At 34.1% G+C, this 25,434-nt stretch overlaps 3 protein-coding genes across 7 annotated transcripts in view; all 3 read right to left on the bottom strand.

Moving 5' to 3' along the window:
- The window catches only part of LOC127178255 (free fatty acid receptor 2), a 37,280-nt gene extending 30,567 nt beyond the window's left edge, over positions 1 to 6,713 (bottom strand). For both annotated transcript variants that reach the window (XR_007829320.1, XM_051130992.1), the window contains exon 1: positions 6,460 to 6,713. The gene's annotated coding sequence lies outside the window, so the exon portion shown is untranslated. The remainder of the gene's footprint in view (positions 1 to 6,459) is intronic.
- Positions 6,714 to 9,019: 2,306 nt separating this feature from the next.
- Positions 9,020 to 12,844, bottom strand: LOC127178258 (free fatty acid receptor 3-like). The gene is made up of 2 exons (XM_051130997.1): positions 12,747 to 12,844; positions 9,020 to 10,657 (listed from the first exon to the last, which is right to left on the bottom strand). Exon 2 carries the CDS (start codon positions 10,630 to 10,632, stop codon positions 9,649 to 9,651), a length of 984 nt encoding a protein of 327 aa, XP_050986954.1. The 5' UTR covers positions 10,633 to 10,657; positions 12,747 to 12,844; the 3' UTR covers positions 9,020 to 9,648.
- A 7,198-nt stretch (positions 12,845 to 20,042) lies between these two features.
- On the bottom strand, positions 20,043 to 25,370 carry LOC127178259 (free fatty acid receptor 3-like). Of its 4 annotated transcripts, XR_007829321.1 has the most exons (3): positions 25,253 to 25,370; positions 20,398 to 21,940; positions 20,043 to 20,225 (listed from the first exon to the last, which is right to left on the bottom strand). XR_007829321.1 is itself a non-coding variant. In XM_051131000.1 (2 exons), exon 2 carries the CDS (start codon positions 21,915 to 21,917, stop codon positions 20,934 to 20,936), a length of 984 nt encoding a protein of 327 aa, XP_050986957.1. In that variant the 5' UTR covers positions 21,918 to 21,940; positions 25,253 to 25,370; the 3' UTR covers positions 20,043 to 20,933. The 4 variants fall into 4 exon arrangements, 3 of the variants coding, with proteins under 3 accessions (XP_050986957.1, XP_050986955.1, XP_050986956.1); XM_051131000.1 differs by having other exon boundaries at positions 20,043 to 21,940; XM_051130998.1 differs by having other exon boundaries at positions 20,200 to 21,940; positions 25,248 to 25,296.
- Between the last annotated feature and the right edge of the window lie 64 nt (positions 25,371 to 25,434).

The following is a 25,434-nucleotide window of genomic DNA, read 5'->3' as shown; positions in this document are numbered from 1 at the left end:
TGACAAATTTTTACATTCTTAATGGAACGAAACTGTTAGGAATTAAGGTGCTTTAAAACATTCTTCACAGCGATGCCATAGAAGAACCATTTTTGGTTCCACAAAGAACCATTCAGTCAAAGGTTCTTTAAAGAACCATCTCTTTCTTACTTTTTTATAATCAGAAGAACCTTCTTTTGCCTTTTGTGAAAGGTTCTTCAGAAATCAAAGGTTCTTTATGGAACCATTTAGAGAAAAAAAAGGTCATGATGAAGTGAAATCTGACCAATATTTCAATCTCCTAATGGAACAAAAAAGTCAGAAAAAGATTTAAATCTCTTAATGAAACAAAACTGCCAATATTTAAATCTCTTGAGGAATCAAAACCAAACTTTTTTTATTATTATTTCTTAATGAAACAAAGCCAAACAATATTTAAATCTCTTAATGGAACAAAACCAACTACTATTTAAATATCAAAACAGAACAAACAGACCAAGCTATAAATCATTTAAATACCTTTGAACAATTAGACGTGTACCTGTCCACTGCAGCACTATTATGTGTGTGCTGGACAACTACAAATACAATATAGCTAGATCTACAATCCACAGGATTATTTGTATGCTTGTTATATATTGTCATATCACCCAGCCCTAAAACTTGCATCACGGTGAAGCACTAAGGCATTATAGACATCACAGTATGACTTTCTGTAAAGAAAAATTAAACTTGACCTTGACTTGCAGTTCAGGTGTGTTTATTAAGAATTACAGGAAAGTGTACCTATAGGAGCAAGATTGGACTCTTGTTGTAGGTCAAACAGAGCTCACTGTGGTGGTATAAGAACTGTAAAACAATTACTAGACTCTATAAAACAACTGTATATGATGAGCAGGCCTGGAATCTGCGCCCACAGAAGACTCTGCCAAAGATCAACACATCCCCAACTCCTTGAATAAATATTTTGATGATAATAATGATTTAAAGCGTTGCACTCTTGGATCTGTTTAGTATGTTTTACTTTTGTTTAAACTGCATTGCATTGCACAGAATTTCTTAAGATTATCCTCCAAAAATAAGCACAGAATGGCCTGATGATGATGCATTGCGACCAGAATTAGAAGTTATTACTGGAATACAAGTACTAGACGTACTTACAGGAAGTATTCAAACGTTTTATGAAGGAGTTAAGCAAGCATCAAAAACTTAAAACTATCCCTGCGCTCTTATGTTGAGACAAAAAGGCAAACTCACCGCAAAGCACACTGGACCTCTCGTCTGTGCTTCTGTATTGACTCTCTCGTGTTTTTCAATAGAGGCTAGGGTCTATCCGCTGACGACTTCCGTGCCAAATGTTTGCTTTCCATTTTCAATATTGAACACTGATAAGGGAAAATTAATAAATGTGGACTGGATCCAACCCGGCGTGCTCCTCGTGCGCGGTCTCTGGTGCTGTATGTGTACATGTGAGCAAGTCTATGCAGTCTTATCAGGATTTATACTCCTTCAGGGTGTGTGGGAGATGTGTTTAAAGATGATGGGTGTGCGCTTGCATATGTGAGTGTGACTGGGAGGGCAATGAATCAGGCTGATCTCTCTGTCACTTTAACATATGGCATCAGGGATGTAACTTCTCAAAGCAAACCATGTGACTGCACTTACAATCCCAAAACATCCCCTGAATCGAAAGTGTTTTTATTTGAATTTAAATTTAAATCTCAAAATAGAGCAAAACCGACCAATATTTACTTTTATACATAGAACACTTTAGTACATAGCATCAGAGCTGCAACTTCTCAAAGTGAACCATGTTACAATCCCAAAACTTCCCCTGAATCAAAGTTTTTTTAAAAAAAAAAGTGATAAGGCTGAGAATAACGCTGTATTCGATCCAAAGTTGGATGTCCTGTGTGTAATCTTTGACCTTAAAGTCGAAATGGCAACACTCTAAAAAACAATCTGTTCCACAAAGAACTTTTAACATCCATAGAATCTTTGCATTCCACAAAAGGTTGTTTATAGTGGAAAAAAGATTATTTACATTTTTAAAAATAAAGGTTCTAAAAGGAGGTACCACAGAAGAACAATTGTTGGTTTTCTCAAAGAACCTGTCAGTGAACAGCTCTTAAAAGAACTATTTTTTCTGAACCCTTTGCCCCTAAAAAGAACCTTCAGTGCAATGGAAAGTTTCCATGATTTTACAGGATCTTCATGGAGCCATCAATCCTAGCAAAAACCTTTGTTTATAAGAGTGTAGATTATAAAAAATTGAAAAAGAACTGGTTCTTTAATCTTAAAATAGAACACAACCGCCCAAAATTTAAATCTCAAAAGAGAACAAAACCAAACAAAATTTACATCTCAAATAGAACAAAACAGACCAATATCTCAAAATAGAACAAAACCGACCAATATTTACATTTATTCATAGAACACTTTAGTACACAGCATCAGGGCTGTAACTTCTCAAAGTGAACCATGTGACTGCATTTACAATCCCAAAATTTCCCCTGAATCAAAGTTTTTTTTAAAAAAAAAAGTGATAAGGCTGAGAATAACGCTGTATTCGATCCAAAGTTGGATGTCCTGTGTGTAATCTTTGACCTTAAAGTCGAAATGGCAACACTCTAAAAAACAATCTGTTCCACAAAGAACTTTTAACATCCATAGAATCTTTGCATTCCACAAAAGGTTGTTTATAGTGGAAAAAAGATTATTTACATTTTTTTAAAAAAAGGTTCTAAAAGGAGGTGCCACAGAAGAACAACTGTTGGTTTTCTCAAAGAATCTGTCAGTGAACAGCTCTTAAAAGAACTATTCTTTCTGAACCCTTTTCCCCTAAAAAGAACCTTCAGTGCAATGGAAAGTTCCATGATTTTACAGGATCTTCATGGAGCCATCAATCCCAGCAAAAACCTTTGTTTATAAGAGTGTAGATTATAAAAAATATAAAAAGAACTGGTTCTTTAATCTGAAAATAGAACAAAACCAACCAATATTTAAATTTCAAAATAGAACAAAACCGACCAAAATTTAAATCTCAAAATAGAAGAAAACTGACCAATATTTAAATCTGAAAATAGAACAAAACCGACCAATATTTAAATGTATTCATAGAACACTTTAGTACACAGCATCAGGGCTGTAACTTCTCAAAGTGAACCATGTGACTGCATTTACAATCCCAAAACTTCCCCTAATCAAAAGTGTTTTTTAAAAGGCTGAGAATAACACTTGTATTCCATCCAGAGTTGGATGTGGGATTTGTTGGATGGTCCTGTTGGTCCTGTTTGAAATCTCTGACCTTAAAAGTCAGAATGGCAAAACTCTTAAAAATAATGGTTCTTATTGGTTCCACAAAGAACCTTTAACATCCATAGAAAGGTTCTTTATAGTGAAAAAAAAAAGATTCTTTACATGTTTAATAATAACGGTTCTAAATGGAGGTACCAAAGAATAACAGTTGGTTTCTCAAAGAACCTTTCAGTGAACAGCTCTTAAAATAACTTTTTTTCCGAACCCTTTTCCCCTAAAAAGAACAAAAAAACATTTGTTTTTAAGAGTGTAGATTATTAAAAAAAAAAGAACCTGTGAAAAAGAACTGGTTCTTTAATCTTAACAAAACTGACCAATATTTAAATTTTCTTCATAGAACACTTTAACACACAGCATCAGGGCTGTAACTTCTCAAAGTGAACCATGTGACTGCATTTACAATCCTAAAACTTCCCCTGTTTTTTAAAAAGGTGATAAGGCTGAGAATAACACTGTATTCCATCCAGAGTCGAAATGGCAACACTCTCATAAATAATGGTTCTTAAATAATTGGTTCCACAAAGAATCTTTAACATCCATAGCCTTTACATTCCACAAAAGGTTCTTTATAGTGGAAAAAAGATTCTTTACATTTTAAAAAATAAAGTTCTAAAAGGATGTGGCATAGAATGACAATTTTTGGTTCCTCAAAAGAACCTTTCAGTGAATAGCTCCCCCTAAAAAGAATCGTCTGTGTAATGGAAATTTTCTCTGATTTTACAGGATCTTCACAGAGCCACCAATGCCAGTAAAAGCCTTTGTTATTAAGAGTGTGGATTATTAAAATATGAAAAAGAACTGGTTCTTTAATCTTAAAATAGAACAAAACTGACCAATATTTAAATCTCAAGACAGAATAAAACGGTCCAGTATTTAAAGCAAAATAGAGCAAAAACAGCTCTTAAAAGTACTATTTTTTCTGAACCTTTTTTCCCCTAAAAAGAATCTTCTGTGCAATGGAAAGTTTCCCTGATTTACACGATCTTCATGGAGCCGTCAATGCAAAAACCTTTGTTTTTAGGAGATTATTAAAACGTGAAAAAGAACTGGTTCTTTAGGGAACTGAAAATGGATCTTCCACCCCCTTTTTGAAACCTTTATTTTATTAAGAGTGTGCTGTTGAGTCGTGTTTATTTATACAGCGTGTTTTACAATACACGATGCTTCAAATCACCAATATACGCGGTGTTAACTTTGCAGATGTCCGATTGTCAACAAAGGCATTTCCTAGCAACCGAACTGTGACGGATAAACGATGCCGTTCAATGCAAGCATTTCTTCTACAGGTGTACGATTATCACCTGAGGACCATTTACAGTGTTTTACACTCTGGCCTCTGCAAACGTTCGCTTTTATTATCATTGACAGATTGGTGCATTTTATTTGCTTGAAAGTGAGTGTTTATCACGGGCCATGTCCATGTTTGCATGATGTCATGCTTTGCCATCTTGGCCAAATCAGCATTTTCTGCATTGTTCTTCAGTTGCACAAGTTAGAATTTGGAAATCTCGACTTTTTTGGTTGAATGTCTTTCAGGTCTATTCCATTCATAAAAGTTAAAATCACGGAAAATCCCTGTCATTCAGCACAAAGTAGGAAATTCATCCATTTCACAATGGTGTGCAATACATTTTACTACACATGACAATGCTGTGTTTCATAGCATAAAGTTTGATTGTGTAATCACTGATTCATCTAGGGTTGTATTGGAAAACACTCACTAGTTCCATAATTTATTATTAGCCATAATGGGAAGAAATGAGCAAAATTGAGTCAGCAAATTTGTAAGCTAATGTAACCATAGCTCATCCCAGCTGCTCAGTTCATCATCATTGTTACACATTCCTAAAAAAAGTCATCAGCAGCATTTGATTAGACACACACAGTTGAGGTCAAACGTCGACATACACTTCTCAGAATCTGCAAAATGATACCAAATGCATGTTATTTTTTATTTAGTACTGACCTAAAAAAGATTTTTCACATAAACAAGGCTTACATGTAGTCCACAAGAGAAAATAGAAGGTGAATTTATAAAAATGACAATGTTCAAAAGTTTACATACACTTGATTCTTAATACTGTGTTGTTACCTGAATGATCCACAGCTGTTTTTTTAGTTTAGTGATAGTTGTTCATGAGTCCCTTGTTTGTCCTGAACTGTTAAACTGCCTGCTGTTCTTGAAAAAAAAAATCCTTCAGGTCCCACAAATTCTTAGATTTTTTTTTAGCATTTGTTGGGGTGTGAACCCTTTCCAACAATGACTGTATGATTTGAGATCCATCTTTTCACACTGAGGACAACTGAGGGACTCATTTGCAACCATTACAGAAGGTTCAAACACTCACTGATGCTCCAGAAGGAAAAAAAAACAACAAAAAACAATGCATTAAGAGCCGGGGGGTGAAAACTTTTGAACAGAACGGCGATGTGCACATTTTTCTTATTTTATATAATTTTTTTTGTTTGTTTCATTTAGTACTACCCTTCAGAGTCTAGAGATGATAGTTAGATGTGTCCCAGAAGACAAAATAAGTTCAATTTCCCCTAAACCCCTAAAATTCAAAAGGTTTTCACCCCCCGGCTCTTAATGCATTGTGTTCTGAAGCATCAGTGAGTGTTTGAACCTTCTGTAATAGTTGCATATGAGTCCCTCAGTTGTCCTCAGTGTGAAAAGATGGATCTCAAAATCATTTGTGGGACCTAAAGGATTTTTCTGAAGAACAGTGGGCAGTTTAACTGTTCAGGACAAACAAGGGACTCATGATCAACTATCACTAAACAAAAAAAAAAAAAACAGCTGTGGATCATTCAGTTAACAACACAGTATTAAGAACCAAGCATATGTAAACTTTTGAACGGGCTAATTTTGATAAATTATTTTCTCCTGTGTACTATATGTAAACGCCTTTATGTAAAATACCTTATTCATGTCAGTACTAAACAAAAAATAATATGCAGTTTATGATGCCTCTTATTTTGGTAAAATAATTAACATTTTGCAAATTCTGCAAACTTTCGACCTTAACTGTAAATGTTTCCCTCATTATGCAAATTCTCCGCTAAACAACCAGTATTAAAATATTAAAACCTCAAAGGCCTGAAACAGATGCACAGCTAAATGTCAACATCTGTATAACCTTAAAAAGCCAAAAGACTTACCTTTGTTAACTCTGAGGCGACACAGGACGTTGCCTCCACACATCACGTATGCACTCCACATTTCGGCCCGTTTCGTGGGATTACGCCTGCTTTCCATACCGCTCGGCCCTCTCATTGAAAATTAACTGTGACCAACTTTTTTCGAGCAGCTCCTTGTGTTTTACTCTGTCGCCCCCTCTCACTTTGGTTCGCCTATCAAACGCATGCCAAAAACAGAGAGATGGATGATAATTTCACCATGCAGCACAGATCAAGTTAATCACATATTAAGAAAACAATTGTCATCTGAGAGAGACGAGGAATGTTTGGTGATGAGGGAGGCCCACTAAAGCTAACCGACTCTTGTGAATTATTGCGATGGCCATGCACAGGCCTAATATACATCCGCTGACAATGACATACACCAGCAAGCGGCCGAGTGACAGTGCCTTTTGTATTTATAGATTAAGATGCATGATTTTGTAGTCGATCATTTATTTTCCAGTGAGGGAGAAGGGCATATATTGTTGAGCATTTAGCGTGATTTAAGGTTAGGTATATGCATGTTTAACAATGCCGTGAATCGTTCTGGAATGATGTAAACATAGCATGCACAGATCTTTACAACAAACTTTATTTAAAGAATGCCAGAGTTAGTACATCTGCTCAGACTTCACATGCACGTTTACACAAAATGGCTCAGCCATGTTAGAAGAGTTGTTGTTCTTAAACATATCTGTTTTGTTAACTTGTTTTCTCATGGAATAGTATGCAGAAAACAAATGGGTGTCTTGAAAAATCACACTGACGTGATGTTACTGCTTAGCAATCGGAGGAGTCCTTTAATGTACTCACAAATCTCAAAAACAGCACAAAATGAATTACATGCATACAGAACACTTAATGCTCATGCATTATATTTGTACAATTAAAGCAAGCTCATTTATATTATTATTGACATATTTTTATTTATTAGACACAAAGTTTCTAACCCATTTGTCTTATAGCTCCAATATGAGAAAAAAAGTACAAAGGCTACACACCAAGTAAGCTTATCTTATCTGCTCTTGCATAAATAAAGAACAATTTAACGATTACATTTTTACATGCAAAAAACTGTAATATAAACACATATGAAAAACACTGTAAAAAAGAACACATATTTGAATGTTTATACTCAAAAAATGCAAATAAAAGAAAAAAAATCACCTTTTACTGTACAAAAATAAAAGGAAAACAATCAATAATCAATACAATTTTAAAGTAAAAAGCTAAATAAAAGTGCAATGTATTAGAAGTACTTAAGACATATAGTATGTCATAAGAAAAGTTAATAAAATTAATTTTATTTATATATGAAGTGCAGTTTATGCTGTAGCAGAACTGATTAAAAATTATTATTATATAGAGAAAAGTAAAAATAAACAAAAAATTAAAAAAAACATGTTTGAGTGGCCCAAATGGGCAGGATAAAACACTGGATCAACCAATGGAAATATAAATCTGAGAAATATAAAATATCAACAGCACAAAAGACACCTTTCACATTGAATGCCCAGTTCAAAGACAGCATAAGCTCCCCGAAGGAGCATTTACCTGATAATGATACTGATCCTGACAGAAAACACTCAATAAACCTGCTTGAGCATTTTCCATTAGGATCAATATCAGACGGTGCATTACAAAAACGTGCCTGCTTTCGGCTGCTTCACCAGGAAGACAACCAAGGTCAACTAGCTTTACCAGAAAGTCTAAATTGAGGGCATGTTGAACCCCAATAGATGCAAAAGCAGTATTATAATACAAGTTAAAGACTCAATACAGTGCAGTAGTTGGGTTCCAGAAGTAAAAACGTATTCATTTTCTCCATAGGAAAATTTGAATGATAACTAAACTTTTAAAGACAGAGCTACTTTCAGATACAAAGTTGTTAATCGATGGTATATGCGTTTGTTGAAGCCATCCGTTCACATAGTTTTAAGCAATTGTGTTTACCGGCTGAATTTGTGGCGAAAAACTACATTACCCATCATGCCTAGTGGCTGCAGAAAAACACTGATAACAAGTGGAGGTAATCGGGTAAAATCCATGGAATGACAGAAAAAAATATCTTTGTGCCTTTTGATGTCAAAATCAGAATGCAAATAATTTTTATAGAATACTGTCGTCAAAGACGCCATTTGAAGCTAAATGCAGATGTTTAAATGGACGTACTATGGATGAAAACTGCTATGATTATTCTACCTCTAAAGCATAAATTGGATTTAAACGACAGGTCTACATATTCACATATGCAGTTCATAGTGGATGTATTGTATTATACCAACAGTTACAGCATGAAATATTATTTAAACCTATTACTATTAACATTTACCTATAAACACTAAAGTTTATTTTTTCTAATTCTGACTTTATAACTCGATTTAACTCAAAAATAGTGAGTTTGTCAATTTTGAGGGGGAAAAAAGCCAGAAGTGTGGGATATGAACTTCTATTCTGAGCCAAGGGGAAAAGAGAGAATGACAAGTGTTTTTTTTTTTTTTCTTATTAGAACCTCAGAATTGTGAAAATAAAGTCAGAATTGTGAAAAAAAAAAAAAAAATCAAATTTACCTTTCTTTTATTCTTTTATTCCATGGCTCCATAGACTACTGCTTAAAAACCATCATTTTCTGACACCAGATAAGCTCTGCCCACACAAAAAAAACGTCATCCCACTAACGAACATCAATTTCGCTGAATAACAGTGCTTATAGCTGGGTGACAAGCTCTTGTAATATGCAGAGAACATTTTGAAAATGACATCTAATCAATATAATCTATCATCTTTTTAAATCTAACTATTTTGTACCATATCCGTGTAATTCTCTAACCGTAAAGGCGATCTCTCCTGGTTTTTCTGCAACCATATAATTAGTTCATATATATATATATATGGTTTAGTTCATGCCTTATGGTGCTTTAATGAATCCTTATGGGAAAAATGAATGGAAAAAAATACTGAAACCTCTATAGTAATAGTGGTCCATTATACGGGTCCATTAAGCTGCGCATCCAAGTTCATTTGCTTTAGACTGATCAGCATTGCTCAACTGCAGTCAGAAGAAAGCACTGAAAAATACTGGCCCACATGGCTCTCTTCCGATACCTCTGAGATTAAGTCACATTTCACAGGTCAGTCTAATCAAACTCAACATCCCGGCTTGTGATGTTACAGAGAGCTGTCGGTCGAGCTCTGAGTCTTCTCCTCTGTACTTGAACAGCTGAACAGCGGACAATAGAGAGCAGAACGGCAGCAGGGCATGAGCAGACGCCTCGACAACTCTTGCAAGACATTCTTAAATGTTCCTCTGAGCGCCGAAGACGAGAAGTAGAATATGAACGGATCGAGGCATGCATTAAACGTGCTGGTGAGCAGTGCATAAACTCGCCAATCGGGGCTGTATTTACCTACGTATCCGACCACGTGCGAGATGTTATAGGGCATGAAGCAGATAATGAAGACCAGAAGCGTGCCCAACGCCATCCCGATGGCTCTATACCGCTTCTTAGCATTGATACTGGGCAGATTGGAAAGGATGTGAATGAATTTGATGTAGCAGAAGCAGCAGATGAGGAACGGCATGCAGAAGAGCACTGCAAAAAGCTCCAGGCGAACCGGCAGGAGGATCTTGAGCTGTTCAGGATTGAATTCTTCATAACAGGTGTCACGTTTGTATGGCGCGGTGAAGTTGGGGTTCTTATGATCGTAGTATTGCATGATGTAGACGATACTGCAGTGTGCCATCGACACCACCCAGAATATGACGCTGGCTATCACAGCATTCCGAGGGTGGCGCTTGAGCTTGTATTTAATCGGGAAAGCCACACCCAGGTAGCGCTCCACGCTGATGGCCGTCAGGTGGAATGTGCTGTTGTAGATGGTGGAGTAGAAGATGAATCCCGATAGCGGGCAGAGGAAGTAAGGCATCGTCCATTTCATGTTGGCCGCCTCCACCATGCGAAATGGCAGGAAAAAGAGGAAGATCAGATCAGAGATGGTTAAACTGAGTAACAGCACGTCTATTGGGGTGGGGCGCTGGCGGACCTTCTGAAAGAAGGTGTAGAACGCCAAGACATTGGCGGGAAGGCCTGTGATCAATGTGAATCCGTAGACCCCTAACACAAGATTACTGAGACCAACTGTCCACACCATTGTCAATGTAGATGTCGATGCAAACCTGTAAAAGAAAAAGAAAAATTTTATTTAAAAGAACACTAGAAGAGAACCTAAAGAACTTTTTGTGGCATGGAAAGGTTCCAGAAAGGTTCTCTGTGAAACCATATTAATAAAGAACCTGTATTTTTAAAAGAGTAAGGTAAAAAAAATTATGGAAGCCCATTTCCACCACTGAATTAAAAAAAAAGGAATTGTGACTCACAATTCTGACTTTTTTTTCTCTCAATTTCGAGTTTACATCTCGCAATTCTGACTTTTTTCTCAGAGTTATAAAGTCAGAATTGCAGAATATATAAACTAACAATTGCGAGAAATAAAATCAAAATTGAAATGGCAGTTCAGACTTTTTTCTCGCAATTGCGACTTTTTTCTCGCAATTCTGACTTTTTTTCTCAAAATTATGAGATACTAACTCGCAATTGCGAGTTAAAAAGTCCAGTTCTAAGGAGAAAAAAACAAGACTGATATGTGTACAAAATTGCAAGTTTATATATCACAAAATTGCATTCTGACACAAATTAATGCACAGTTGCAACTTCAGAGCTGACTGACAAGTGACACTCATTTGCAAGTCTAAAATTGCGTTTTCTGAAGAAGCAAGCCTTAGTCTGACTAAACCACAAACAGCTGTACGTGTCGCATTTAGGATGTAGTATGTCTGGGTCAGGGTTCAAATTCTAACGAAACGCAGCACAGGAAATGCATCATGGAACAGGTGGAGAGATGTTTCTAAATAAAATTATGCTGAAAAGCACTTGGAGAAATGAGTAATGAGGTTCTCTTGGTTACCATCAGTCAATAAATGGCAGTGCATAAACTCAAAGCACTACAGATTTTTTTTTTTTCAAACCAGAAAATATCAGATAAATATCAAACTTCCACTATCGGGCCGAATGGTTCTTAGAACGGTCAGGTACAGTTCCAGTTGTGTTTCAACCTGAGCCTAGTACGGCACGGCACGATTACAAACCGTTCTCGGCCCAGAATTCTCAGCACGGTTAGGCTGATAGAATGTGTGTGTTAAGCAAAAGCGCAATTTTTGTTTAAATTCTGTTCAATTTATGGGTGCTGAAAGAGGTTTGAATTAGTTAAGAATATACTGTAAATACAGTGTATAATCTAGAATATAATGTGAATGGTTCACAATAAAAAAAAAAAAATCTTCAAAGTAAAACTAATATTTTAGCTTTATTTTTGTTATTATTATTATTATTATTAAAAATATTGCAGATGCACTTCCTGGGAAAAAAAATCTAGAATTATAATTATTTCCAAATACAGCAATTCAAGTCTTCTTGTAATTCTTCTTGTATATATGTGACCCTGGACAACAAAACCAGTCATAAGTAGCACAGGTATATTTGTAGCAATAATACATTGCATGGGTCAAAATGATCCTTTTTTCTTTTATGCCAAAAATAATTAGGATATTAAGTGAAGATCGTGTTCCATAAAGATATTTTGTACATATCCTACCATAAATATATCAAAACTTAATTTTGATTTTCTCAGTATTTAGAATTTTTTTGCACCCTCAGATTCCAGATAGTTTTCAATAGTTGTATCTCAGCCAAATATTAAATTGTCCTCTCCTAACAAACTATACATCAATGGAAAGCTTATTTATTCAGCTTTCAGATGATGTATATATCTCAATTTTAAAAAAAACTGACCGGGTTTATTGACTTATGACTGGTTTTGTGGTCTAGGGTCACACATGATCCTGCCATCAGCTGCCATCTTACTGATCGTAAGATGGCAGCTGTGTTTTTAAATATGGTTGTTCATTTCTAGTAGGTCCAAGCCGGTTAAAATCTAACCTGACCACTTTAAACTGAACAGTTCATAGTGGTTTTTATGATCTGTCAGGTACTAGGGACATTTTCCTAGGGGTGTTTTCAGCTCCTTTAAGACCCCTCTGTGAACTCTAGATGCGAGTTAACATTCAAAAAAGTTTGTGTTAGCCTTATAAAATTATTTATGTTCTATAAATGTCATAAGTATCATGATACCAGTTTAAAGTCAGTGAAGGAATGGTAAACTACAGTCACAAATGAAAAAAAAATGAAAGAAGCAGAATTATTTCATACCTTAAGTAAGTCAATCCACTACCACAGACTCAGAAGTGACAGTGTCGTTTTCTCTCACACATAATGCTTCTTATAATGAGGTCATTGTGACACACACGCCTATAATGGCACAAGAGGAAAGAAGCAACACTTACTTCCTGTTTTACTTAAAACAAGTGTAATCATTAAACGTACACACACAGATACACATTATGACGTATAATAGTAATGTACACACAAATGAATAATAAAAAACATATATTTATAAAATATATTACAATATCTACATTTTAATTTATAAATATTTCTTACAGCTTACATGTATTTATTTCACACATTTATATACATAATAATATTAATATTTCACTCAAAACAGCTGAAAAATTAATTCAGCTTCAGTTATTTCACACATTTATATACACACATAATAATAATAATAATAATAATAAATATTAATTTATATATAGTTATTTCAATCAAGACATCTGACATAATTCACATTATTTATGCACACAAATATAATAACAAATACATAAACATTACATTTACATATATTTCACTGCTGAAAATCAATTCAGCTGCCATTTATTTCACAAGAATCTGTTTTCTGTTGTTTTGACTGCTGTTATGTGGTTGCTAAGATGTTTGGGTGGTTGTTTACTGGCAAAATAAATGAGTATTTTTATGATACATCAGAGTTTTATATTACAGAGACAGCATTATTTATTTGATAACCTATGATAATAATGCTGTATTATTTTAAGCAATTCTTTTAAGCAGTTTTCTACCGTAAAGAGAAAGCGTTCTGAGACGTGACGGACGCTCCATTGGTTTGTGCATTTCCTCTTTTGCTAAACTCAAGATTGTACAACATAGGGTAACTCAGGATTGCGTAATAGTGTACAATGAAGCATTTCACACTTTCAATATCTCTGGCACTTTCACTTCTAACTGGATGTTGTAGGATAAACGTGTTTCTATTCATGTTTAGAACTGACTAAGCAATTTTGGGTCAAACCAGTATTTTGAGATTGTGCTGGTGTGTTGAATAAGGGTTAATTGTGTTTAGCCTGACAGATAAGAGGAATGACTCCAGCCAAAGGCAAATTCAAGCACATGTTCAAGGAATAGTTCGACAGGTCATTATTTACTCACCTTAGTGTTGTTCCAAACCCGTATAACATTTGTTCTTCTGTGTAAATCCAAAGGACACATTTAGGCCGAATGTTTACACTCTTCCGTACCATGAAAGTAAATGAGGACTGAAGCTGTGGAGAATCAACACCATAAATGAACCATAAAAGTAGCTCATATGACTCATGTTCTACATTCAACTTAGACAATGTCAGCAACAGACCTTAATTTAAGTTAATATTCACTTAAAAATTAAATTCCTTTTGCTTGATGTTATTTATGCATTCACATATTGAAATGTGGTGGTGGTGGTGTTAACTAAAATGACTGAAACAAATTTAAATGAAAGCTAAACAGAAATATCAGAAAAAAAAAAAAAAAAAAAAAAAAAAAAAAATCACCAAAAAATTTTAGTATTATTTATTCACTATTTTACAATATTTTGAATTGGATTTCCAGTTTTCATTTTAATTTATTTAAAAAAAAAAAATTACAATGTAATTACAATTACTTTTTACTTTTGAGTAATCTAACTATGAAAAATTGTTCTAAAGTATTTAGTAGTCTTAATGTTATTATTTTGTTTTTAATTTACTGAGACTGAAACTGTATCCGTTAATAAATAATTATATGAATATTTAATGAAGCTACTGTAACATGAACTAACACTTAACTTTTGTATTTTTGTTAACTAACATTAACAAAGATTAACAAATGTACTGCTAGTTAATGCATCAAGTAGTATTGACCAAGAGGATCTTATTGTAAATTGTTACCAATAAAATTACAAAAACTAAAATCAGAATATGAAAAATAAAATCAAATTTAAAATATATAAATAGTAATGCTAAATTACTATATATATATATATATATATATATATATATATATATAGATATATATATAGATATATATATATATAAATATATATATATATATATATATATATATATATATATATATATAAATGTGTTGTTAACTAAAATTATAGAATTTTAGTATTATTTATTTACTATTTTATAATATTTTGACCTGGATTTTTTTTTAATATTTCCAGTTTTCACTGTAATTTTTTTTTCCAATTTTGTTATTACTTTTGAGTAATTTAACTATGAAAGATTGTTCTAAAATATTTATTATTCTTAATGTTGTTGTTTTTTTTATTTACTAAGACATTACTAAAGCTGTATCCGTTAATATATAATTGAACACTTACCCTTTTTATTTTTATTAACTAACATTACCAAAGATTAACAAATGTACTTCTAGTTTATGCATCAACTAGTACTGACTAATAGGATATTGTAAAGAGTTACCAATAAAATTACTAAAACTAAAATCAAAATTTGAGAAAATAAAATCAAATTTAAAATATATAAATATTTAAATAGTAATGCTAATGCTAAAATACAATTATATATGTGTGTATATATACTGGTACGAGAAAAAGGATGTGTCTGCAAAATTTCTCCTTTTGTGTTCTACAGAAGAATGAAAAACCACATACGTTTGAAATGTCAAAAATTTCATTACAGTATGAGCCAACCCTGCGAATGCCCACAGAACTTCTCTAACGGTGTATGAATTTGTGACAAGACACCCGGCAGAAGCACTTCAAGTCACGCAGACAAGCAGAAGCCACTGAGAGCCTCTTCAGAAACGAAGGTGAAGGTGAGAGGAAGTTAAATGTGACAAACTCATCATGTCACAGTGAATCGCTGCCTGCCGTTTAATCAGAGACTGTGGCAATCAGCACCGCCTCCTCTGACATTTCAGCAGATACGGTCTGTCCCGTGTGCTGATAGACGAATCTATGTGATAATTAGACTGCCCTGTTCTGCATCTCGCCCTGTAATTACTCGGAAATCTGCTGCGTGTGAGAGTCTGTGAACGAGCAGGACAGTGTTTATCAAAACATGACTAAATGGCATTTACCTGAACATCGCGTGGACTGCTGATTGATCCGATGATTGTGCATTTGCAAAACCTAAGCATGTTGGTATTTTTAGTGATGTTTGCTAAAGTTTTTTTTTTTTTGAATATTTTATTTAAAGCTTTTCACATTTTACAAAACAATCCCCCACCCCATGCCAGCAAATCAAGGAAAGGAAAAAACAAAAACATTTTACAATAAATAAACCCACAAATAGTACAATTAAATACATATACATCTCTATAAACATACACTGTTCATATTGTGTACTTATTTAAAAAAATAAATAAATAAATAAATACCTAGCAAAAAAATACCTACCAATACCTACAAATCCCCAATTATAGAAAAAAGCAATTGTTACACACTGCTATACTTTATTTACTTAACCACCCTAATTTAATTCAATTATTCTTGATAATCTTCCAAATATTCAAAGAAGGACTTCCAGATCTGTACAAATCTCTTTGGTTTACCTGCAATCTCGTATCGAATCTTTTCCATATGTAACACACTACTGAGCTCTGTAAGCCACGTCTCAAATTTAGGTGCAAACTCTTCATTCCACAACAACAAAATTGTCTTTTTTGCTATGGTCATCCCATATTGAACTGTTTGGATTTGATTGAAACTGTAGTTCTCTAAGAAAGGGGCCCAGCCTAATATTGCAACAAGAGGGTCATGAGGAAAATCAATCTTAAGCACCTTCGAGTAGAAACCAACAGTCCAAAATGTACACATTTTTGGGCAAAACCAAAATAAGTGAGCCAATGTACCCTCATTAGACTTGCATTTGATACACTTGATGTTTGCTAAATTTTAAAATCAGAATTAGCCTACTGATATAAACAAGCGCCTTACACAAACTTGCGACAGAAAAAATAACGATCCGTTCACACCAAGAACGACAACTATAAGGATAGCTACATTAGCTTCCATGCTAACGAACGACAACGTTCTGTTTGTTTCCGTTTAAATGCTTCCGCGCTTTAAAGCAGAATGGATTCTGATTGGATGTCAGTGTTTCTATCGTTCATCAGTTGGAAGTGGAAAGTGAGTCCCATAATATTGTTCCTATATGCCGTTATCGTTACCTTTGTCTTGTTGAATCTGCTACTCTTTCAAATTTCAGGCGCGTTCACACCAAAAACGATAACTATAGCATCCACACTAAAGAACGATAATGTTCCGTTAAAATATAAGCGCACTGCAGTTTAAATGTTCCCGCGCTTTAAAGAAGGATGGATTCTGATTGGCCGTCAGCGTTTCTATCGTTAATCGGCTTGAAAATCTAGTTCTGAAAGTGAGCCCAATAATATTTTTTTTATGTGCCGTTGTCGTAATGTTTGTCATGTTGAATCTGATATTAATAACTAATAACTATAGCATCAACACAAAAGAACGATAACATTCTGCTACAATATAAGCGCGAGCTGCAGTTTAAATGCTAGCGATTTAAAGTAGGATGGATTCTGATTGGTTGTCAGTGTTTCTGTAGTTCATCTGCTGGAAAGTTCTTAAGGTGAGTCTAATAATATTGTTCCTACAATATGTGCTGTTGTTTGTTATGTTGAAGTATAAAGATACCTATAACGGTAGCTATATTAGCTTCCACGCTAACAAACGATAACGTTCTGTTTGTTATAAGGGTGCAATGCAGTTTAAATTCTCACGCAAGTCTGATTGGCTGTCAGTGTTTCTACCGTTCATCAGCTGGAAAAATCTGCTATTCTTTCAAATTTTACACCTTTCACACCAAGAACGATAACTATAGTATCCAAACTAATTAAATTAACCTTAACTGATTAAGATATCTTAAAAGACGTAGATCATCCAGGTAACCACACGCAGTATTAAGAACCAAGGATTCCCAACTTTTGAAGGGTGTCATTTTAATAATTTCAGCTAGTTTTTTGTCTTGTATACTATATGTAAACATCTTTTATGTAAAATATCTTACTCAGGACAGTACTAAATAAAAAATAACATGCATTTTGTATGATCTCTCTTATTTTGTTAAAATTATTCACATTTTCACAGATTCTGCAAGGGGTTCCCAAACTTTCGCATGCCACTCTATGTGCCGTTGTTTGTCATGTCGAATCTGCTATTCTTTCAAATTTTAGGCCCCTTCACAGTAGAAACGATAACTAACCATGCTAAAAAACGATCACATTCTGTCATAATATACGTGCACAGTGCAGTTTTGTCACCTACCGCTTTAAAGGCACAATATGTAAGATTTTTGTAATAAAATGTCCAAAAAACACTTGCACAGTGTTATATATGTCATGCAGTTGTGTACTTACGTTATCTCAAAAGTTCTCAAGGATTTGTAAATTCAGAGAAATTCCAGTTTTAAATAATGACTCATCCCTATCTAAATACTAAGAAAATCGCTTTTAAAGTTGTCCAAATGAAGTCCTTAGCCACGCATGTTTACGGTAAGAAATTTACAAAAATATCATCATGGAACATGACCTTTACTTAATATCCTAATGATTTTAAAAGAAAAATCTATCACTTTGACCCATACAATGTATTTTTGGCTATTGCTACAAATATACCCATGCTACTTAAGACTGGTTTTGTGGTGCATTTACAATATTGTACTACCCAGAACACCCTAGCAACTACTCAGCTACACTCTACCACTCAGTCACCAAGAAACATGTTGACAAACATTCATAATACCATGGCAACTGCTTAGCACCCATTTGTCTAAAAAACACTCAGTCAATGAACTACCATCCACCCCTGCATAGTACCAGCATTTTTTGCTTGGGAAAGCACCACTCTTTGCAACTTCACAAAATGTCCCCTTACTTCTTTCCATTTACGTGCTCAAAACAAAACTATTATTTCCTTTATCTATTGATGAGTAGATAACACACTGAGCTTTGCATGGTGTCATCATACTTATCTAGCTGCTGAGAAATGTTTGTGGTTTTAGCATGAATAAAAATATTAATTTCTGATGAAAAACCACTATTGGTTTGAATTCAGGAATGCAGACTGGCTAATATTGTGTTGTTAATTTAGGTTTCTTGAAGTGTTTGAGTCACAATGACTTATATATGGCACCATCTTGTGGTCTCATTTAATAAAAAAAAGAGAAAAAAATATGTATAAATAAATGATTAAAAATAAGGTTAAACAAAACATTAATGCATATTTTGATTAAAATAAATAATTAAAAACACATTACAATAAATACATGATAAAAATAGATTTAAAAATGTACATAATATTTCCACATGATATTTTACACATTTAATAATTATCATTTTCCACAGTAAAAACTGGGTCTTTATACACTCAAATGTATAGCTGTCTTCTTTTATTTTAATTTTTTAATTTTAATGAATTTAAGTGTTTGATTTATAAGGACATTCTGGATTCATTTTGAATAATTCTGTAGTATACTGAGTCACCTACAAAGTTAAGACCTTGTTAATTTGCTCTTAAAGGTACAGTATAGTTTGTCTCATGCTTTACTCACCTTCATGTCTTTCCAAACATGTATTTTGTGGAACACAACATATATGTTAAGAACATCCAGACAACACTGGACCCCATTGAGTTTCCTAGTATGGCCTAAAACAGAGACATTTTTAAAAACTTTGTGTTTTACAGAATAATGAAATCAAATTTAATTTTGCATTTTATTACATTTAAAGTGAATTTAAAACAACTACATGTTCCAGTTTACCATTCACTCCTGAAATTCAGTGATTTAAGGCCTATATGTGTGTGAGGAAGCATTCAAATTTAATATTTCCTTGTTTATCTATATTGTGCATTGGAGATATTTCTGATATTTACCTTCATGTTCCAGGCCAATGAAAAATGATCAGAAAATGTCCCACTTTACCTGGATTCCCTCTGCATCACACATCAGGAAAGCGTGTGTTGTTTCAGACACCTCTGCCACAGGAAAGATAGATGAGCTTTTTATAGATGCTGTCACAAAAGAGCACACATGCAGGCTAAAAAGAGACGCAGCTTTTGCTGAAGTAGAAGTAGGGCAGTGAAGACACAAAAGTTGACAGCAGCGATCAGAATAATACAGTAGCAGCAATAAATAGATGTGTTGCTTATGCTGTTCTCTAGTAAACTTGCAGGATACAGTGGCAATGCACTGAAGAATGCAAACATGCAAGTTTGCATCCTCCAGTGCATTGCCACTGTATTTTTGTGCATTGCACAAAAATATTTAGGCAAAGCTGTGTACAGTCCTTAGACTTTTATTTAAAGAATGCACGTCTATTTGTTAGCATTTCCATTCATCTCAATGGCTCAAATAGCAAATGCAGCCCTGTAAGTAAGCAACCTGCATTCTGCCGTCTTTGCTTATGAAAAAAATTAAGAGAATACCTGCATGAGTCAATCATTTGAGATGTAAATGCACCCACATGCAGCTTGAGCGTCTTCTAAAAGTAGGCACAGACACAGTTAATCAGGTGAATAACGAAACTGTGACATTCAAGTGTAATAAATTCTGATGACCAAGTTTTGCTTCAAAATCTGCTTCAGTGATACCAAATAAATTAGATTAATTATTAGCCTGATAAAGTGAATAAGATAAGTGATTAAGAATCCAACCTGTGCTTTCAAACACTGTTCCAAGAACAGGAAGTGACATCTGTCTAAAAAGGTGTCAGGTTAAAAGCAGGAAATGCATATTGAGAGCTGTGTAGAAAATAAACAGCATTCGTGCATAATTGCTGAGTAGTTCAGGATGGAGGAATAAAGAACGATGCATAATTTACATGAGCTTCTTTTATTAAAATATTAATAGCAAAGAAAGTTTGTATTACAAGGTTGTTGTATTATATATATATATATATATATATATATATATTAATAAATGCTGCAGATCAGTTCAAATGTTAGATGTACAGTTCAGACGCAATTGCTTTTTGAACTGCAATTTGTTCACTCGAGCTCTTCATTTCATTGTGAACGAAAATGCATGAAGAGACATGCAATCAGCCTGTGCAAGTTTGATTATTATACCGGAAATGCATCAGGTCATGGTGGTGCATCAGAATTACGTTAATTGGCTTCGGACTGAACGATATGTATTGATGATGCACACGTAGGCAGATTAAGAGCGATGCAAAAACTGGCTTGAAATGTTAGCGGATGCTGTCATCAGTGCTCTGTGTTCGCTCGTCTTGTTTCCCACGGTTGAAGAAAGGGCAGTAGAGAGCCGAGCGGCAGCAAGGAGGGAGCAAACGCCCTGCCAGCCCCCGCAACACGTTCTTGAAAGTCTCTCTGACTGCAGAAGAAGAGAAGTAGAATATGAAAGGGTCGAGACATGCATTCAGCGTGCTGGTGAGTAAAGCGGGTTGTCTCCATTCAGAGCTGTTGCCGCTTATGTATCCCTCCAGGTGTGAGACGTTGAAGGGCATGAAACAGATAATAAAGACCAGAAGCGTGCCCAACGCCATCCCCATGGCTCTATACCGCTTCTTGGCGTTGACGCTGGATAGTCGAGAAAGTATGCGGATGCATTGGATGTAGCAGAAGCAGCAGATGAGGAAAGGGATGAAGAAGAAGACAACCGAAAGCTCCACGCGAAACGGCAGGAGGATCCTGAGCTGTTCAGGAGCGAATTCTTCATAACAGCTGTTACGTTTGGATGGATCTGTGGTGTTGGGATTGAAATAGTTGTGGTACTGCATGAAGTAGATGATGCTGCAGTGCGCCATTGACACTATCGAGAATATGACGCAGGCTATGATGGCACTTCTGGGATTGCGTTTCAGCTTGTATTTAATGGGGAAAGCTACACCCAGGTAGCGCTCCACGCTGATGGCCGTCAGGTGAAGGGCGCTGTTGGCGATGACCGAGTAGAAGATGAATACTGACAGTGGGCAGAGGAAGTAAGGCAGCGTCCATTTCATGTTGGCCACCTCCACCATGCGAAACGGCAGGAAAAGGAGGAAGATCAGATCAGAGATGGTTAAACTGAATAACAGCGCGTCCATTGGGGTGGAGCGCGTGCGGAACTTCTGCAAGAAGGTGTAGAACGCCAAGATGTTGGCGGGGAGGCCTGTGATCAGTGTGAATCCGTAGACCCCTAACACCAGTTTACTGAAACCAACCGTCAAAGTCATTGTCACTAGATGCCACGAATGCTCTGTAAGAAAAGACAGAGAAGTGTTTTAATGTTAAGTTTCATGCTGTTTACTGTGGAAGCATATTTCCTGCACATCACAAAAAAAAAAAAAAAAACATGCTTTGGTAGATTTGAGATTACGTAAGATTAAAAAGAAAAAAAAATAATCTGTTTGATTTATATTTATGAGATAAAGGTCATAGTCATGACGAAAATTCGATTATGAGAAAAAGACAAATTAGACACACCAAGTCATTATTATGACAAAAAATGATTATGAGAAATAGTTGAAATTATGACCTAAAATGTAATAATTATGAAATAAAAAGTCAATTATGAGGAAAAAAAAAATATATAAATTATGATATATTATGACAAAAATTTGATGAGATAGAAAGTCAAAAAGTTAAAAAATTTAAATTATGACCTAAAATGTCATAATAATGAAATAAAAAGTCAATTATGAGATAGTAACTCAAAATAAGTCATAATTGTAAGATAAAAGTCATAGTCATTGCAAAAACTTGATTATGAGAAAAAGTTAAAAAGATGACCTAAAACGTAAATTATGAAATAAAAAGTCAATTATGAGAAAAAGGTACAAATTATGACATACTACCTCATAATTATGACAAAAACTTGATTATAAGATAGAAAGTCGAAATTATGACATCATAATTATAAGTCATAGTTATGACAAAAATTCGAGTATGAGGAAAAAGTTAAATTATGACCTAAATTGTCATAATAATGAAATAAAAAGTCAATTATGAGATAGGAAGTCAAAATTATGACATACTAAGTCATAATTATAAGATAAAAGTCATAGTTATGACGAAAATTGAGATAAAAGGTATGAGGAAAAAGTTGAAATTATGACCTAAAATGTCATAATGAAATAAAAAATCAATTATGAAATAGAAAGTCAAAATTATGACATACTAAATAAGTCATAATTATGAGATAAGTCATAGAGCTTGACTGACAGATGATCTGACCAATCAGAATGCCGAATCCACTATCTTCTCTGACAAACGACACAGACAGGAGAGTAGATTCATTTTGGTGGACTTACACTTGCAAAATGGTGCGTATTCATATTGTTCCGTGGTTGAAACTAAATGCGTTCTGATGTTAATGTCATTTCGTGCTTTAAGTAAATATGAAAAGGCGATTGGTTACATGTGCTGCTTGAACTGAGGCAATACAGTGATCTGTCACGACACATTAAAGAGCCACAAATCGGTATTTATTGTTTGAATTTCTCAAATAAATGACAAAATTCTAAAGCTGATACTTTGTTTCACACCAGGCTGTCAGCATGTTGTCAGTTTCCTCTTTGCTCTGTGACATATTTCACCTCGTGAGAACGTGTAGTGTGAGAGTGGCAGTGTTTGTCACACATAGCAACAGTAACTAAGGGGGGCGGGCTTTTGTGAAGGGTTAGTTATAAGAAAAAGTCAAAATTATGAGATAAAAAAAAGTAAGATAACAAGGTGAAATTATGATATACAAAGTCATAATTATGCCAAAATTATGAGATTAAAAAAGTCATAATTATGACATGCTAAGTCAGAAATATGAGATAAAAGGTGAAATTATAAAATGATAATTAAAAGAATAATTATGACAATATGCCAGTTATGAGATTTGAATTAGGAGAATTGAAATTTACATACAATTAATTATGACAAATGACATGAGATAAAAAGTTAAAATTGGCATAATTATGACATAAGTCATTATAGCAGTCAATGTTTGATATAATTAGTCATAATAATACTTAGCATGCCATCATTTCAACATCCTATCTAATCATTTTAATTTAGCAGGTCAAACTTTTTATGCAATAATTATGTTATGCCAAAGCATGACTTTTTTTTCCATGGGTTTCCACAGTTAACCTTTACCATTTTGCTAATTCAAAGGTGTTTCAGATCATCTGATATCTGCCAGGCAGTATTGGTGGAACACAAAATACTCATTCCAATCCTTACACGCAAATGTTTGCTAAAGATATGCTTCTCATCTGAGCTGAATCAAGAGCAATACATGCCATACTCTACAATTCAGAGCGTCTCATGCGACATTTAAATGTTTAAATGTTTAACTGATGCATGTTGAGATTCTGTCACCCTTGTCTCTTGAGAACAAACACTATCATTTATACACAACAGGAAGTTGATAAGCATCTTCTCAGTACTAAAAATTGGCAAGCAATGGTTTAGCATAATCCCAACCACCGTTTTATTGTCTTTAGTATCTGTGAAATATTGCTTTATAGAAGTTATTCTATTAATGTAATTATCCTCTACAGGCACGGGTATCTAATCCAGCATCTTGACTACACAATGGAGCTTTAGGGAAGTAAAGAGTTCTATTTTTGGTAAGTAGGTCACTTATTAATGAAAATAAAAACAGTTCAGTACAGATGGGACTGACTAAACTAAACAATTGCATCTCAATATGCATCTACTGTATGCTTGAAAAAAATAATAAAAGCATGCAGTAAGTATAGGATAGGCTCAAATAAATTCTAAATATACAGCATCACATCTCAGGAAATACATGTAGAAACTTGTGACATGAGGTGTTATTACTGAGAAAAGAAAGAATTCTGCAACACACATACTGAGATCAGAATGCATGATTAGGTTTCAATTACTAAAAGCTACAAAAAAAAAAAAAAATGTAAAGCTAATGCTCAAAATAGTAATTGAATTTTTAGAATATGAATTCAGCTGCATCTATACGGTCTATGTTTATGTATATATATATGAATGTGAAACGTGAAACTTGTTAAAGGGAAACCCCAGCAATGCAAATGTGGGTTATAAGTGATAATGTGAGGGAAAAAAAAAAATTGCTTGTAGATCTAGCAACTCAAAACTGAAACATACATGAGAGAATTAACCAACACTTTTAAGACAATTATATGTATGTGTACATAATATGCATATATACATATGTTTCAGAACTATTTTATTTTTAGATATATGAATATACAAATACATTTGTAAATGTAAAAAAATATTTAATTCTTACAAGAAATGAAAAAGTAAGCCCTAAAAATAATTTTAGCAATTGATGTTTTTTTGTAAATATTTAAATGCATATTATGGTATTTGAGGAACACATATTTATGATTTATGACAATTCGATTTTTATGAATATATAATTACATACATTTAAATGTTTTCTCTGTAGCCTATAGATAAGAGCAAATGTTCAAATCAACCAAAACAAGTTAGTGGTCTTCAAAGAAATCATCATCACAAACTAATCTAAAAAAAGAATAAAAAATAGTAGTAGCAAAATATTACCTTACCATACCTTAATAAATCAGTCCAGTATTACAGATTCAGAATTGATAATGTGATGCTTCTGGAGTCTTTAAAGCTATTTCTCATGATGTCACTTTGACACATGCTGCACCTACGATGACAAAACAGGAAAGAAGCGACGCATTTTTCGTTTACTGAAAGAAGGGAATTTATTTTCCAAACAGAAAGGAA

Source organism: Labeo rohita, chromosome 16 (genome assembly GCF_022985175.1).
Source record: "Labeo rohita strain BAU-BD-2019 chromosome 16, IGBB_LRoh.1.0, whole genome shotgun sequence".
NCBI lineage: Eukaryota > Metazoa > Chordata > Actinopteri > Cypriniformes > Cyprinidae > Labeo > Labeo rohita.
The sequence above is the reverse complement of the archived record's forward strand: the minus strand, read 5'-3'. Positions and strand labels throughout refer to the sequence as shown.

What these genes read in the sequence shown, in the direction of transcription:
- LOC127178259 (XM_051131000.1), bottom strand. Translation starts at nt 21,917, where the DNA reads ATGACTTTGACGGTTGGTTTCAGTAAACTGGTGTTAGGGGTCTACGGA.
- LOC127178258 (XM_051130997.1), bottom strand. Translation starts at nt 10,632, where the DNA reads ATGGTGTGGACAGTTGGTCTCAGTAATCTTGTGTTAGGGGTCTACGGA.